This window comes from Lynx canadensis, chromosome B3 (assembly GCF_007474595.2).
Source record: "Lynx canadensis isolate LIC74 chromosome B3, mLynCan4.pri.v2, whole genome shotgun sequence".
NCBI lineage: Eukaryota > Metazoa > Chordata > Mammalia > Carnivora > Felidae > Lynx > Lynx canadensis.
The window spans coordinates 59,517,133-59,532,658 of record NC_044308.2 but is presented as its reverse complement, the minus strand read 5'-3'; the positions used below and the strand labels follow the sequence as shown (position 1 = coordinate 59,532,658).

Sequence of the window (15,526 nt, the reverse complement as noted above, 5' to 3'; positions counted from 1 at the left end):
CAGAGTGAATAACATCGACAAAGGCAACGTTAGATTTACTGTTATAAAACACTAATACATCCAATACATTCTGGGTACGGGCTATAAATACGTACAGTCTCTTTGAGGGGGTAGTTTAACCATTATAAATTCATGTGCTCTTTGATCCAGTGAATCTGCTTCTAGGAATTTAACCTACAGATCTATTCAATCATGTGCAAAGTGACATTAATACAAGGTTGTTTATTGCAGGATCACTTATAACAGCAAGAAACTGGAAACAAATGTCTATCATTTGTGTCTAGTAAAATAAATTATAGTACATCCATGCAGTGAAACTCTACACAGCTATAAAAAAGACTGAGGTAGCTAGCTTTTTATGTATTTTGGCATAAATTATCTTTAAATTATATTAAATGACAAGAAAATACAAAAGAGCCTATGCATATGCTGCCATTTGGGGAGAAAAGAAAGAAAAAATATGTAATTGCTTGTTTATGCATAATATATAGACAAAAAACTGAAACATCCTATAGGGAGGAAACTGGGTAACTAAAGACAAAGGAAGAAAACTTTTCATTGTGTATCCTTTTGAACTTTTTTTAAAGATTTTATCTTTTTATTAAAATATTTTTTTAATTTATTTTTTTGAATGTTTTACTTATTTTGAGAGAGAGAGTACAAGCAGGGGTGGCAGGGGAACAGGGAATCCGAAGTGGGCTTTGCACTGACAGCAGTGAGCCCAACGTGGGGCTCAAACTCACGAACCGTGAGATCATGACCTGATCTGAAGTTGGACACTCAACTGACTGAGCGACCCAGGTGCCCCAAGCCCTGAGGTCAAGAATCGCATGCTTCTCTGTCTGGCCAGGCTCCCTCTTTTTGAACTTTGAATATGTGAATGATTGCCTTCTCAAAAATTAGAAATTTGTGTTGGTATAATCTTTCGTCTTATCTTTTAAGATGGAATTGTCAGCCACCTGAAGAAGCAGGCTGGACCAGCTTCTGTTCCTCTCAGGACTGAGGAAGAATTTGAGAAGTTCATTAGTGATAAAGATGCTTCTGTGGTGGGTAAGTAGCAAATATTTGATTATACAACAAAATCATCAACTCGGTTTCAAAAACCCTCTAATATCTGAGTAAACGACAAAGTGAAAACAGTTTAGGAAACCTCAAGGGCACTTGAAAAACACCTCATAGATTTAGGTCAGCATCACTATAATGTGGAAAAAATTGGTTTTATTTGAGTGGCTTTGTGTTCTTACAAATAAAGATTTAATTTCAATTAAACACCCAAAATAGGAAAACACCTTTTTCTATAACATCTCAAATTCTGAGATTTAAACTCAATAGAGTAGTTAAGAGTGAAAATAATGTTTTAAGGTGGGAGGACACTAGTAAATAATAAACCTGTTTTCACAGTAGTAGGGGATTTATTTAGTTCTTGAGATTAAATTGCTAGGATCTGTGTATATTTATACAGCAACCTTTGTTTTCTCAGGTGTTGTGGTATCTCATTTTATCCTTAAAACAACTTGAACGAACTAAACACATTCTACATCTGGAGTGTTCTTTGTTTTGTTTTAAATTAATGTGTAATACATTTGACTTAAAAAATGAATTTAAACATATAACTGTGCTTCTCTCAGTCTTATTATAATAAAACTTAACTTTCTGGCAGTAGAAGATGGTTTATAATTTAAATTTGATTAAAAGCTACTTCTTACCGTCTAGATATTACTGATTCTGTATATTTCCAAAGCGTTAACTATAAGCAGACATTTAAGAAACAGGTAGGTTTTTTGGGGTGCCTGGGTGCTTAGTCGGTTGAGCATCTGACTTCAGCTCAGGTCATGATATCACAGTTCATGGGTTCGAGCCCCACATCGGGCTCTGTGCTGACAGCTCAGAGCCTGCAGCCTGCTTCGGCTTCTGTCTTCCTCTCTCTCTGCCCCTCCTCTGTTTGTGCTCTGTCTCTCTCAAAAATAAACATTAAAAAATAATAATAATAAGACCTGAACTCTGACAAATTCTCTCCCTTGACTCCCTTGGACAAAAATTTTTTAAAGGGTAGGGGGAAAATTCTCTTAAGTTATTTTGTCAAATATCCTAGGTAGTCATGGCAAAGCAGGCCTAGTCCTCTTGTCTATCTCACTTGGCTTATTTGTAAATAGAATTAAGGTTATGAAAAAAAATTTTTAAGTTTGAATATGTTTCAATACTGTTTCTTCCTGGTGTTTGACACTTTTTGTACAGGTTTTTTCAAGGATTTATTCAGTGATGCTCACTCTGAGTTTCTAAAAGCAGCCAGCAACTTGAGGGATAACTACCGATTTGCACACACCAATGTGGAGTCTCTGGTGAACAAATATGATGATAATGGAGAGTAAGTGACTGAGTTGACTATCTTTGTAGATTTCTGTACCAAATACTAATTGTGTGAACTGGTGATTTTTAGGCCCAAAAGATTTACTGAACACTTGCTAGGCATTAAGCCAACTGCTAGAAACTATTGCTGCCTTTGAGGTCCATCTAGTAGAGGGAGACAGTGAATATGTAAAAAATGTAAGTGTCAAGTGGGCAAGTGTCAAGTGTTATAGACATATTCAGGGCATGTGGGAAGAACAGAGGGAGTGATTTTTTTTCTTTGATGGTGGGGAGTAGTATCAGAAAAAACTTCTGGGGAACCTGAGTGGCTCAGTTGGTTAAGCATCTTGCTCTTGATTTCAGCTCAGGTCATGATCTCACAGTCCGTGAGACTGAGCCCTGGGTTGGGCTCTGCGCTGACAGTGTGGATACTGCTTGGGATTCTCTCTCTCCCTCTCTCTGTCCTTTCCCATTCCCTTTCACCCCTCCTTCTCCCTCTCTAAATAAATGAATGAACGAATGAATGAATAAACTTTTAAGAAAAGGAAAAGAAAAAACTTCTTAGAGGACATAATTCTTGAGGTATATTTTGAAAGATAAGTTTTGGCAGTTGGAATAAAAATTATTCTAGATTTAAAGAAAAATTTATACCAGATAGAGCAGCAGGAATGAAGGCCCCAGGTAATGAAATAATTTAGGAATGTTGAGATCTGTAGTACTGCTGGAGTATCGTTTGTAAATGATGTCATAGTGAAAGATCAGAAACCAAATTATAGAAGACTTTGGAAATGCATACAAAAGAATTAAAAACAATTTTTTTTACTGTTTATTTTTTATTTTTGAGAGAGGCATAATGCAAGTGGGGGAGGGGCAGAGAGAGAGGGAGACACAGAATCTGAAGCAGGCTCCAGGCTCTGAGCTGTCAGCACAGAGCCTGATGCGGGGCTCAAACTCAAGAACTGCAGGATCATGACCTGAGCCGAAGTTGAATGCTTAACCAACTGGGCCACCCATGTGCCCCAAGTACACACAAAAGAATTTTGATTTTATCTTTTAGAATTTCAGAGCCATTAAAGGCTTTGAGCTGGTGAGTAATGTGATTTTGTATTTCAGAAGAAAAGTTGCTGGAACCCATGTGATGATGGTTTGAAGGGGGAGAAATGGCAAGGGAGTTAGAGTCTAAACTAAGTGTGATCTCTAAGAGACTAAATTAAGGCAGCATAAGGGTCATGAAGAAGAAGGAGAGAGTATAGAAAATATAAACAATAGGATTTAGTCCCTAGCCATGTGTGAAAAGAGGAAAATCTAGAGTTGAGTCTAGGTTTTTAAAAACTTGGATGACTGGGTCAACCATAGTTATCATCGAGCTAGGAAAGATGAATAGTAACAAATTTAAATATGAAGGGAATGATGATGAGTTCCTTTTGGCACAGTAAGTGTGACGTTTTTGAGACAACCATGTAGTGAAGATCCAGTAGACAATTGGATGATTGAGACTAGAATTCAGGAAAGGTTCTGAACTAGAGATAAACATTTATGGATCAAGCACACGTAAATAATTACTGAAACCATGAGACTAGAAGATATCACTCAGGGTGAGCATATAAAGAAGAAAGGTGTGCCAAGAGCTAGTGTTATTGATTTATATTTAACAAACTATGTAGTGTTTACTATGTGCCATTTACTGTTAACTCACTTAATCTTCCTAACAACTGGTGAGACACATCTGTTATTATCCTCATTTTATAGAGGAGAAAGTATTCAAAGAGGTTAATTTCCCTAGCTTCACAGTAGGTAAATGTCAGAACTAGGATTTGAACCTAGAAAGTCTAGATGCAAAGTTGTAAGCTTGACTGACTTCTAGATTAAGACATACCAGGTCTGTAAATGAATGTGGAGCCACCTGTGGGTCATTAAGCACTTCACCCATTAGTCTGTTAACCATAGATGTATTTATTGTGGCTGCCTTTAAAGTGGCCTATCAGCTTCTGATTAAAAGTCTTACTGAGAAGACCTTACATGAAAGGGGTCTTGGGGGGCCTGGGTGGCGCAGTCGGTTAAGCGTCCGACTTCAGCCAGGTCACGATCTCGCGGTCCGTGAGTTCGAGCCCCGCGTCGGGCTCTGGGCTGATGGCTCAGAGCCTGGAGCCTGTTTCCGACTCTGTGTCTCCCTCTCTCTCTGCCCCTCCCCCGTTCATGCTCTGTCTCTCTCTGTCCCAAAAATAAATAAACGTTGAAAAAAAAAAATTTTTTTTGAAAGGGGTCTTAAGGTCATCAGGTGTACACCAAGGTCATAACATCATTAAAGAGTGTATTTGGAACTGTTGGATTTCTATTTTGGGGGGAATAACTGCTCTGAAGTTTGTAACTACACTAAAAAAAAACAAATTTTAGCCCTGTTCACATTTTTGTTTGCCCAGCATGTTTGTATTAGGTTCCCTTTTGTTATGTAGTTTCCCTGTGTGCTATAAAATGCCTGTGTTTTAATTAACATAAAGTCTGTGGTTAATACTGGAAGAGTGAGAGTGGGATATAAGGAATTAAAGGTGCTGACACCTAGGGGTGCCTGGGTGGCTTAGTTAAGTATCTGACTTCGGTTCAGGTCATGATCTTGTGGTTTGTGAGTTCGAGCCTTGTGTTGGGCTCTGTGCTGACAGCTCACAGCTTGGAGCCTGCTTCAGATTCTGTGTCTCCCTCTCTCTGCCCCTACCCTGCTTGCACTCTGTCTCTCTCTCTCTCTCTCTCTGTCTCAAAAATAAACATTAAAAAAAAAAAAATTCTAATAAAGGTGCTGACACCTAGCCAAAAACAAGTGATAAAATTCTGTGTGGGTGTACGTGCAGCGTGGAGAGGAGGAATGAATGACGGTGAACCTAGAGGTGAGAGATTAGTAGTTAAAATAGTGGTATTTTCTGGGAAAGGTGATACTTGATATAAACCTGTGACTCAGACCAAATTGGGGTTTAGTTTTAGCTGAACAAGCTTAGAAATTAAAGAAGGAATTTGTTTCAAGTGTTCAGTGGAGTGAGGAAAGCTGGTTTAGGTAGAGGGGCAAAATAGTACCAGCAAGAAAAAAATTGGTAAAACTTTGTTTATTGGGATAGAGAAGTCTAGGACAGGATGAACTCAAGCTAAACATTACTTATAATCATATACCCACCTTTGGAATTTTTCAGCTGGAAGGAATCTTAAAGGTATTTTCTGTAGTGAAATAATTCTCTATGTGGGAAAGCAGGGCAAGTTATCTTCCAGTAAGAGCAAGCTCTGCTTTATTGTGTATCTTGGAATTTGGGGGTAAGTTGGGTTCTGTTACTATTTTTAAAGGTTTGGAAATTAATCCTTTACTCTAACCCCCTTAAATCCCTTTTTGCATTGATGGAAAAACTGAAGCCCAAAAGGATTCCATTGGTCATGGTGGGGCTAGAAGTAGAACCACAGTCTCCTAACTTTCCAACTCAAGGTTTATTAAACTATATCCAATTATTGCACTTGAGATTAAGGTGGTTAGCCAAGTCTGTGGTCATGTTGCCAAGTCTGTGGTCCCAGAAAAGAGTCCTTATGTGCTTAAATGGTGACAGTAAAAGCAGCAAGAGTAGATGGTCTGAGCTTTAAATAAAAGATTGAAGACTGTTCTCCTGCTGCCTACCTACTAATACCTTCTTTTTAAGGGGTATCACCTTGTTCCGTCCTTCACATCTGATGAACAAATTTGAGGACAAGACTGTGGCATATGTAGAACAGAAAATGACCAGTGGCAAGATTAAAAAATTTATCCAAGAAAACATGTGAGTACCTTGGTTGGGATTTCTTGGCTTCATTTTAGTTTGCTTACCTCACTTATTAAGCAGACCCACGTTTTGGATTAAATAGCCTCATTCAAAGGATTGAACAATAATAGTTGAAGTTTATATTAAAGCAGTAATGTGTGGAACCTAGAACTCTTAGAGGGTATATTGTTCTGTACTTTTCTTTATGTTGAATTTTCTTTTGCTTTTCTAAGTGCTATCAGTTACTTTGTGATAATTCCATAACCTAGCTGAACCTGCCAGATTTGATAATGGATTATTTATTTCAGTTTTGGTATCTGCCCTCACATGACAGAAGACAATAAAGATTTGATGCAGGGGAAGGACTTACTTGTGGCTTACTATGATGTGGACTATGAAAAGAATGCCAAAGGTTCCAACTACTGGAGAAACAGGTAATAAGGATAATTTTTCCCTTTCATAAACAAGTTTGCCTAATATGTAAACACTTTCTTCTAAGTATCCTCTTACAGTGTATGATGTCACAGCCAGTTAGAATGGGAGGAGTTGGCTCCCGAAAACCACATTTGAAGCTGTTAAGGACAAATAACATAAACTATTTACATAATCTGTTGGGCGTATCTTCCATAGGTATTCCTTTGCCTGTGACATAGTTGATTCCTAACCTCCCAGTAAAAATGCAAATGTGATCTAGAATTTGTTTAAAATATTGTGCCTATTTGCCCATCAAGATTCTTAGAGCATTTTACCCTTATAAATTTTCTTTTCAGATCAGTCGTTATGCCTGCAATATTTTAGTTATATTACAGTATAACAAGATTCATTGGGAATGGACTATTTGGTACCACCAGTTTGGCAGTGAAATTCAGTAAGACCTAACAGTGTACCATGATTCTGTGTCAGTGGCCAAGAATGTAGTTTAGACTGATTCCAGAGGGCTGGTGGACTGTAAAATTTAGTCTTTGGTTTCTAGCTTCTTGATTTCAGAAGTGGTTTACCACCATGGTATAAATCTTGGTGTAAATATGTCTTATTTCCCACAGAGTGATGATGGTAGCAAAGAAATTCCTAGATGCTGGAAACAAACTCAGCTTTGCTGTAGCTAGCCGCAAAACCTTTAGCCATGAACTTTCTGATTTTGGCTTGGAAAGCACTGCTGGAGATATTCCTGTTGTTGCTATCAGAACTGCAAAAGGAGAGAAGTTTGTCATGCAGGAGGAGTTCTCGTGAGTTACAAGTTAATGTGGGTTTGGGGGTGGATTCTGCAAAGAAATGTAAAGCCTTTTACGCTACTGAGAATTTATAAAGAAGAACATTAGAATGTGAAGATAGGTCTTCTAGCCAAGACGTATGATTGTCATTTTTCTTAGTTAATTTTAGGGACTTTAAGGATCACAATCCTTAATAAATTCTGAAAATTAGCAAAAGGATGGCAGCTTGGAATACTTACATGATTGTTTCTACCTTGCCATTAAAAATAGTACATCGAGAACATTGAATGGTCTCTTTGAGATTGATGTAATTTCAAACCATTGCAACCCCCTCTCATCCCTGTAAAATGTCTTTTCTTCTTTGAATACTTACTGGCCTAAAGTGAACTCAGGGAATGGAAATATCTTAAAACCCCAGAAAATTAGGACTTTTCACTCTCTGAGACTTGGAGAGAAAAGTCTTCCTTGTGAGGAAATCAGTAAAACAAGATACTGTAAATAGGTGGTATTTTTCAGAGCAAAAAAGACCTGACCTGGTTCTTCTGCAGAAGCGACTTTCCAGAAAACCAGTGTTTTCTTCCATCTCTGACCTTTCTGATTCACAAAGAATATGCTACAAATATAGGAGGTGGTTGGGTTTTTTGTTCAGTCAGTAGATCTGCATATTAAGAGATAAGGTCCTCCTGTTTTTAACTTCCAGTTTCTAACCTTGAAACTGGAGCTAGAATATGAAACTAAAAAATTGTTTTTAATCCTCTCAATAGAAGATTAACAAACCTGACCCTTATCTTTCAATTGCAGACGTGATGGCAAGGCTCTTGAAAGATTCCTGCAGGATTATTTTGATGGCAACCTGAAGAGATACCTGAAGTCTGAGCCCATCCCAGAGAGCAATGAAGGGCCAGTAAAGGTGAGGTGCCCATAGCTTCACCAAGGCTCTAAGCAGCTGCCTCTCCTCATTGTCCCCCGATCTTAGTTTTATTGAGATATAATTGACTCTCCTCATTTCTTAACCGACTGAGCCATCCAGGTGCCCCTTCTTTTCGTTTCTCATATTCCAAAAATGCTTTGTCTAAGTGAAGACCTTGTTGGCTGTCATGTTTTTGGTTTTGTTTGTCCTCCTCTCCCGGAGTCATAAAATAAGCATTGGCAGAGCTCATGATGCTCAAGGGCCAAGAGTATAAAATCTTCATAGAATTTATTTTGAGAGAGAATGTGCACAAGTGGGGAAGCGGCAGAGAGAGAAAGGGAGAGAGAGAATCCCAAGCTCCACTGAGCATGGAGCCCAATGCGAGGCTCAGGCTCATGGCCATGAGATTATGACCTGAGCTGATATCCAGAGTCAGACACTTAACCGACTGAGTCACCCAGGTGCCTCAGATTAGAACTAAGTTACTCTTCAGGGTAGAGCAAGCTAACCTCTAAGAATAGTTTTGAGATTGTTGCTTTGAGATTAAGGAAGGGTTGGGTAGCACTTATTTCCTATGACTTACTGAACAAAGTTTGACAGGTGACAGACCTGGGAATGAGTTTGTTTCTGGAAAATGGTCAGAAACATCTTTAATATAGTCTGTAGATGCTATTTGGGTTTCAATGACATATTTTCAGGGACAACACAGCACATTTTGATAGGGTTTAGGTGCAGAAACAAATACAGCATGTGGTGAATTTTTATTCTTCATCTTGCCTTACCAACTAGAGAATCTTTGGTGTATTCCAGGTAGTGGTAGCAGAGAATTTTGATGAAATAGTGAATGATGAAAATAAAGATGTGCTGATTGAATTTTACGCTCCTTGGTGTGGTCACTGTAAGAATCTGGAGCCTAAGTATAAAGAACTGGGAGAGAAGGTAAGTCTGAACCATATTCTGAAGATAAATTTTGAGTTGGAAGTTGACACATAATTCAGCATTGGCTAGTTACCCTAATTAATTCAGTACCTGTGTCCTGGTAGATTTTTTTTTTTTTTCAGCTGTCTACTCTTTATTTTCTCCTGGCTGACCCGCTAGTGTCTCTAGCCTGTGCAGTGCCTCAGATACCTGTTTTTGATATTCCACTCCTCAGACTCAATCTAGATTGTGGTTAAAAGTATCCAGGCTTCTGACTTTTGGTAATGGCGTGTATGAATCCATTATGTTTCCCTTGTAATGTCTTATGGAAGTCAGGTAATTTTGAAGGTAGCTATAAACAGAGTCTTAATATGTAGAAACCAAGAGAGAAAAGGGATGCCTTTGGAAAGCTAGATATTATGTAAAGTGTCACTACACTTCCTACTGGAGCAGAACTTATCCAGGTGTTTAAAAATGAGGTTATTTTAAGTGTTGATTTGACTAAGTGTCCCTTGGTCACCAGAAACTTTAAAGTTTTAACCTTTTTTATTAACAGCTCAGAAAAGACCCAAATATTATCATAGCCAAGATGGATGCTACAGCCAATGATGTGCCTTCTCCATATGAAGTCAGAGGGTAAGTAGATTAAAAGCTAATAAAAGTGTCTAGGCAATTGATAGGAAAAAGTAAGCTTGCAAACCATTTATTGGGCATAGTTTAGGGAGTGGATCCCTCACTGCACTTGAACATGGAACCAGATGCCTTTTTGGCTTAGAGTTCTGCTGCAAGGGTCCACATGACTGCCACAGATTTGTGAGCACTGATAGAGAGTGGTATCTGGTCAGAAATAGAAATCACGAAGAGAAGTTATTCCCAGAAAGTTATTGGGGAAGTATATGTTGGACTTACCCTGGAATCTGAAAATGAGTTCACTTTTTTTTTTTTTTTTACCCAGTTTTCCTACCATCTACTTCTCTCCAGCCAACAAGAAGCTAAACCCAAAGAAATACGAAGTAAGTGCGTTGTCTCATCTCCCCACAGATACACACATACACATACATATTCAGTTCTTTAAATTTTACTTAACTGGAAACTTCAATTTCATAGTCAATGTATGTGGTTGCTAACGTGCTTTTATAAACTCAAAAGTCTTCCTATTGGGGAAAAAAAATCCAGGGTTCTTTAAAAGGTTAAATTTTCAGAGTAATCTTTCTGTTTTCAGGGTGGCCGTGAATTAAGTGATTTTATTAGCTATCTACAGCGAGAGGCAACAAACCCCCCTATAATTCAAGAAGAAAAAGCCAAGAAGAAGAAGAAGGCACAGGAGGATCTCTAAAGCAGCAGCCAAACATGCCACTTTGTAAAAGGACTCTTCCACCAGAGATGGGAAAACCATTGGGGAGGACTGGGACCCATATGGGATTATTACTCTCAGGGCAGAGAGGACAGAATGGATATAATCTGAATCCCGTTAAATTTTCTCTAAACTGTTTCTTAGCTGCACTGTTTATGGAAATACCAGGACCAGTTGATGTTTGTGGTTTTGGGAAAAATTATTTGTGTTGGGGGTAATGTTGTGGGGGTGGGGGGGATTGAGTTGGGGGGTTATTTTCTAATTTTTTTTGTACATTTGGAACAGTGACAATAAATGAGCCCCCTTTAAACTGTCTTTTTTCCAGGAGATAGGGAACCAAAGATTTTCTAGATCAGCACTGTCCCAATAGAATTTTCTGGAATCTTGGCAATGTTCCATAATTTTCATTGTCTAACACAGGTAGTTACTGAACATTTGAAATGTAACTAAGAACTACATTTTAAAATTTCATTGATTTCAATATTCACACCTAGAGCTACTGGCTTACCATATAGGTCAGTGCTGCTATAGACCAGCTAACTAGGTCCATAGTCATCACCTATAAATCCATTCTACCTTTCGTCATTTTCTGTCTTTACATGTTTATTGCCCAGGCCCCTGGCCTGATGACTACAACAGGTGAGGGACTTTTTTTGTTGGGTCTGTTTCAGGCCCTGCCCATACCCTAAGGATGGGTTACTGTTTACCCTTGTCATACAACTGAGCATGTTTATACCTCCCAAGGCTAGTCTCTGCCCAAAAATGCCCTGTATGGGTGTGGCATCAGGTTGGGGTTCCATCCAAGTTGTTTCAGGAATTGCTGACACTGTTGGGTGCACCTCTCTCCCCCACAGCCCAGGTGTGGCCCATTAACTTCCTTCTCCAGTGGAACTGGGAAAGGCATATCATTCCTGGTTGTGAATGAAGCATCCACTTTCTTCTGCAACAGTGGGGAACAAAAGGGATAGGACTGACATGATCTTTTGTTCAAATGAATTTCCCTGTTTTCTGGGTAAATCCAAATCCTATCTGTATTTAAAGTTTTTAGTACTAGATAATTCCAGATAGGAGCCCTATTTGTAGATGATCCTCAACCTCTATGGTTTGAAAAAGAGAACTTTATTCCTGTTGTAATCTCTAGCTGCCAATTATAAGATGGATTTGATAGAGACTTAATAGCAAAATTTATAGCAAGATCATCCTTAGTGCTTTGGAAAAGTAAAGATGCCTAACCATAACCTTGAAGAGTCTAATACATAAGACCTGGGCTGGGATCTGGGGATCTAATTTTTCAGAGCACCCAAGAAATGGTACAAATAGATAGTCGTGGGTAATAACTATTGCCTTGAAGAGTTTAAGGAAAGCATGCAAACTTATACAGAGGACACAGAAGCAATCAGTTTTCATTTTTTAGCCATGTTTGTAAAAGAATTTACTTTTAGTACATGGGGAACAACTAAGCCCTTTCCCATTATATCCAGGTGTATTACAAGTTCTTTTAGCTCTGTTACCAAAAGTTCTCTCTACTGTTGCTTTAGGGAGGCTACCAGGCTAAATTCTAATGTTCTCAAGGTATCTTGTCCTGGGAATGGTGTCATTTCTCAGGATTTGAAAATGACTTGGCTGAACTAAAGATGAAGAAGCCAAGCCTCTGCTACTCTTCCTAGTCTCCTGGGCACAGTTGTGGAATCTTGGAACTGTGCCCACATCCTAAAAAGTAAAATGCAACAACAATGAAAGTGAAATCTTAAAGAGAATAGAAGAGCTCTCGTACTTGCCACCATGGACTCAGCAATAAGAAGAGCAGACAATTGCACTCTGCAGTTTATAGTTGCTTTGTTCCTTCATATCTCACTGAGCAGAGAGAGGGTAAAGAGCCTTCTGATAGCTTCAGCTGCCCCTGTTTTTTTCCTCAAACTCCAGGATGAGACCTTTAATGTGGGACAATTTCTGATGCAGGTACTCACAGCGACGCTTTTCTTCCCTGTAACCTGGATACCGCTGCAAAGAAAAAGCATCCACATCAAAAAAAAAAACAAAAAAAAACTACCATTTCTACCTTCTTGCTACCATTCCCAGACCTTATCTTACCTTCCTGAACTTCTTATATTCCTGGACTATTTTTTCTTCCAGCACCTGAAACAAAGAAAATGCTAGCACCAAGTTGAACCTTGAGAAAAAACTGTTTTCTTTCTTTTCTTTTTTTAAGCTTACTTATTTTGAGAGAGAAAGTGGGAGAGGGGCAGAGAGAGAATCCCAAGCAGGCTCTGCACTGTCTGTACAGAGCCTGAGGAGGGACTCAAACCCAAAAACTATGAGATCGTGACCTGAGCTGAAGTTGGACACTTAAGTGACTGAGCCGCCCAGATGCCCCAAGAACTCCAGTTTTCTGAAGGGAGAGCAATAACTTCCCATCTCATTCTATCAAATGATAGAGATTACTTTTTCTCAAAACAGACTTGGCTTGCCACTTTGGTTACCAGTCTTCTGAGCAAATTAGCAGGGAGTTTATGGCCAGTAAGGCTAGAAAGTCAGCTTGGGTCCAGTCCTTACCTTATGTTCTGGAGTTCCTTGCTGAACTCTCTTGATCTCCGCTCCCAGCTCTCTGAACCTTTGGCTTGCAGCCCCAACACGAGCATGGAGGATGCGGTATTCAGTATAATCCATCTCAAAGTCCTGCTCATAAGCATGTTGCTGCTCTGCACTGTGGATGGCTGTGTATTGCCTGCCAGGAGCAGAATTGTCACCTTTAATTTCATTGCCCCTAAAAGCTTCTAGGTCACAGGAAGTTTATCTTAATATCTCCTATGTACAAGGCTTGATAAAATTGGAAGTAGCAGGGGACTCACAGGAGATAATCTGGTACTTCTTCAGGGCTTGGGGATTCAGAATCTAGGAAGGAAGCAAAAGGACAGAAAAGTGATTAGGTGTTTTTCCAACTAGAGCAGTTTTGCCCTTCTCTCATTTAACTCACCTGCTGGAACTGAGGGACTGTGTTCCAGCCTGGAGCCCATGTCTTCATCTTTATCTTCTTGCTCCCAATCTCCCTCTTGCAGGTCCTCACTGGGCAGTGCTTGTAGGGGACTTGGAGCTAAAGGCAGGGTTCTGAGCCTCTTTTCTTTTAGTTTTCTAGTGGTTGCAGGTGCTGGGCGCTTCTATTGGGGAAAATGTCACATAAACAGTAAGCCAGAGGTGTATTCTGCACTTCTTTTGAAAATTAATTTCATAGAATGAACTCTGGGAGCATCAGAATAAAGGCTCCTAATTTTAAAATTTAGCCTGATCGAACAAAGATCTCTTGGAAAATCCGCTGCTAAAATCCCTGGACAACTCACCTTGTCCGAATGTTTCTGGCTAGCTGAGGAAGGCAGTGCCTGATCAGGTTCTCTGTTTGGAAGATGGGTCTGGTTTCTAGGATATTTGAAGAGGGAATGAGAGAGATGAAGGCCAAGGTAGGGCTAGATCTCTTATTAAAGCATTTAGAGTGGAGATTAGAAAGAAAGGCAATTCCAGAGATTCCCAGGTTAGTCCCACCCTGCCCCAGGTACCTCACTTCCCACTGTGCCATGTGTTCCTCTGAGGATCCTGGGAGTGACTGTCTTTGGCTGCTTGCCAGTGGATCTGGTACCTGGCAGGGAAAGTGGCAGGGGCACTTGGCTCTCTGGGCTTCAGGCTGTGCCCCACCTTATTCCAGCTACCTGCAGTTTGTGGCCTCACCTCTTTTAGTGCCATTTGTGGCTGTGAAACTGTGTCTTCCTCAGAATAGTCTCCTACGTTCTGCCAACTCTCAGGATCTCTGGCACTGTCAGTTAGGTCGTGTCTCTGAACTGAAGATGGGGCAGGGATGGAATCCATGGCTGCCCAAATAGTGAGGCGTTCCCTGAGTGGGCCCAGGCAGTGGAGGTGGTTAGGCCCAGATCTGGAAAGGGGTGGTGGAAAAAAATCCCAGGAGGGTGGACTTTTAAGTACCTCTGGAATCAGCCTCCCCAACTTTCCACAAACCCTTTTTACCTGCTACCGGTTCCCCCTTACCTGCCTAAGCGTTGGTACACAAGGTCCAAGCCACCAGGGCCCTCTTGGCCACACTGGGACACTATGAAGGAGAAGAGGCAGGACCAGCCAGGTCCTGGGAACCTTAGATACTAGAGGCAAAAGGAGAACCATAAGCCCCATGAAGTCAGCCCCTCCCCCTGCTTCCATTGCCATTCTTCCCTTAGCCAGCCCTAAGATTGAAGATGGGTCCCACGGGGCTCGTTAGTACACCAGGTGCAGCTGGGCTTGAGTCCCCCAGGAGAATGAGACGACACAGTCTCCTCAACCGCAGCCTCCTGGGACCACAACCCCAGCAGGCCCCTCCGCCCCACTCGGAGTTCAGTTCTCTGAACTTCCTCAGACGGTGACTGCTGTCAGCCTTCCCGCCTTGGCCGCACCTGCCCAAAGCCTACTTCTGTTCTCCCCGCACCCCACCTCTTTCACACAACCTAGGCCCTTACTTACCCCTCGGTTGCCTTGGAAAGCGATCACTGGCCGAACCTGCGGGGAGAGCAGATGCGAGCTGAGCGCAGGTGAAGTGGCATTCCCAGGATCCAGCGTCAGGTGCCCGGGGTGGAGGTGGGGGGTGGGGGGATAGACACCTGCCTCTCGGGCTTCACTTGGAGAGGTGGGAAGATCAGAACCTACGGATGCCACTCCCCAAACCCCAGGTCCCTTCGCCAGGGTCGCCGGCTGAGGCCCGAGATCCCGAGAGGTAGAGAGAGAGGCTAGGAAAGATGGGGCCCTGGGGTCCGCCGCACCTGTTGCCGCCGACACTCTTGCAGCGCCCGCAACGCTGCGTCGTTCAGCCTGAGCATCAGGAGGCTGGTCCCGGCAGCGGGGGTGAAGCGGAGTTGGAGCTTCCCACTCAGAAGCTCCTGGGGTGCCTCCATGGCTGCGAGGTCGAGCGCAAGCAGAACAAGAACCAAGGGCAAAGGCGACTACCACCACTTCTGCTGTACAGGGCTAGGCTGGCACTCCTGGTAGC

The 15,526-nt window shown here is 41.2% G+C and overlaps 2 protein-coding genes across 2 annotated transcripts in view; one reads left to right on the top strand and one right to left on the bottom strand.

Moving 5' to 3' along the window:
* The window catches only part of PDIA3 (protein disulfide isomerase family A member 3), a 25,844-nt gene extending 15,028 nt beyond the window's left edge, over window positions 1–10,816 (top strand). The window contains exons 4-13 of the mRNA XM_030318312.2: window positions 943–1,050; window positions 2,236–2,365; window positions 6,015–6,131; window positions 6,422–6,547; window positions 7,157–7,339; window positions 8,126–8,234; window positions 9,045–9,173; window positions 9,709–9,788; window positions 10,108–10,165; window positions 10,375–10,816. Coding sequence (XP_030174172.1) covers window positions 943–1,050; window positions 2,236–2,365; window positions 6,015–6,131; window positions 6,422–6,547; window positions 7,157–7,339; window positions 8,126–8,234; window positions 9,045–9,173; window positions 9,709–9,788; window positions 10,108–10,165; window positions 10,375–10,488 — 1,154 coding nt within the window. The 3' untranslated portion in view covers window positions 10,489–10,816. The remainder of the gene's footprint in view (window positions 1–942; window positions 1,051–2,235; window positions 2,366–6,014; window positions 6,132–6,421; window positions 6,548–7,156; window positions 7,340–8,125; window positions 8,235–9,044; window positions 9,174–9,708; window positions 9,789–10,107; window positions 10,166–10,374) is intronic.
* On the bottom strand, window positions 10,487–15,526 carry ELL3 (elongation factor for RNA polymerase II 3). The gene is made up of 11 exons (XM_030318314.2): window positions 15,300–15,526; window positions 15,004–15,039; window positions 14,539–14,648; window positions 14,224–14,425; window positions 14,055–14,134; window positions 13,842–13,917; window positions 13,481–13,661; window positions 13,356–13,398; window positions 13,060–13,231; window positions 12,598–12,642; window positions 10,487–12,507 (listed from the first exon to the last, which is right to left on the bottom strand). The coding sequence occupies exons 1-11, from the start codon at window positions 15,429–15,431 to the stop codon at window positions 12,397–12,399; spliced, it is 1,188 nt and encodes a 395-aa protein (XP_030174174.1). The 5' UTR covers window positions 15,432–15,526; the 3' UTR covers window positions 10,487–12,396.

What these genes read in the sequence shown, in the direction of transcription:
- ELL3 (XM_030318314.2), bottom strand. Translation starts at nt 15,431, where the DNA reads ATGGAGGCACCCCAGGAGCTTCTGAGTGGGAAGCTCCAACTCCGCTTC. An exon ending in CTTTCCAAGGCAACCGAGGG is followed by an intron (nt 14,649 to 15,003) that starts GTAAGTAAGGGC and finishes TTTTGCCTCTAG; the next exon opens with TATCTAAGGTTCCCAGGACC. An exon ending in CAGTCCCTCAGTTCCAGCAG is followed by an intron (nt 13,399 to 13,480) that starts GTGAGTTAAATG and finishes CTTCCTTCCTAG; the next exon opens with ATTCTGAATCCCCAAGCCCT.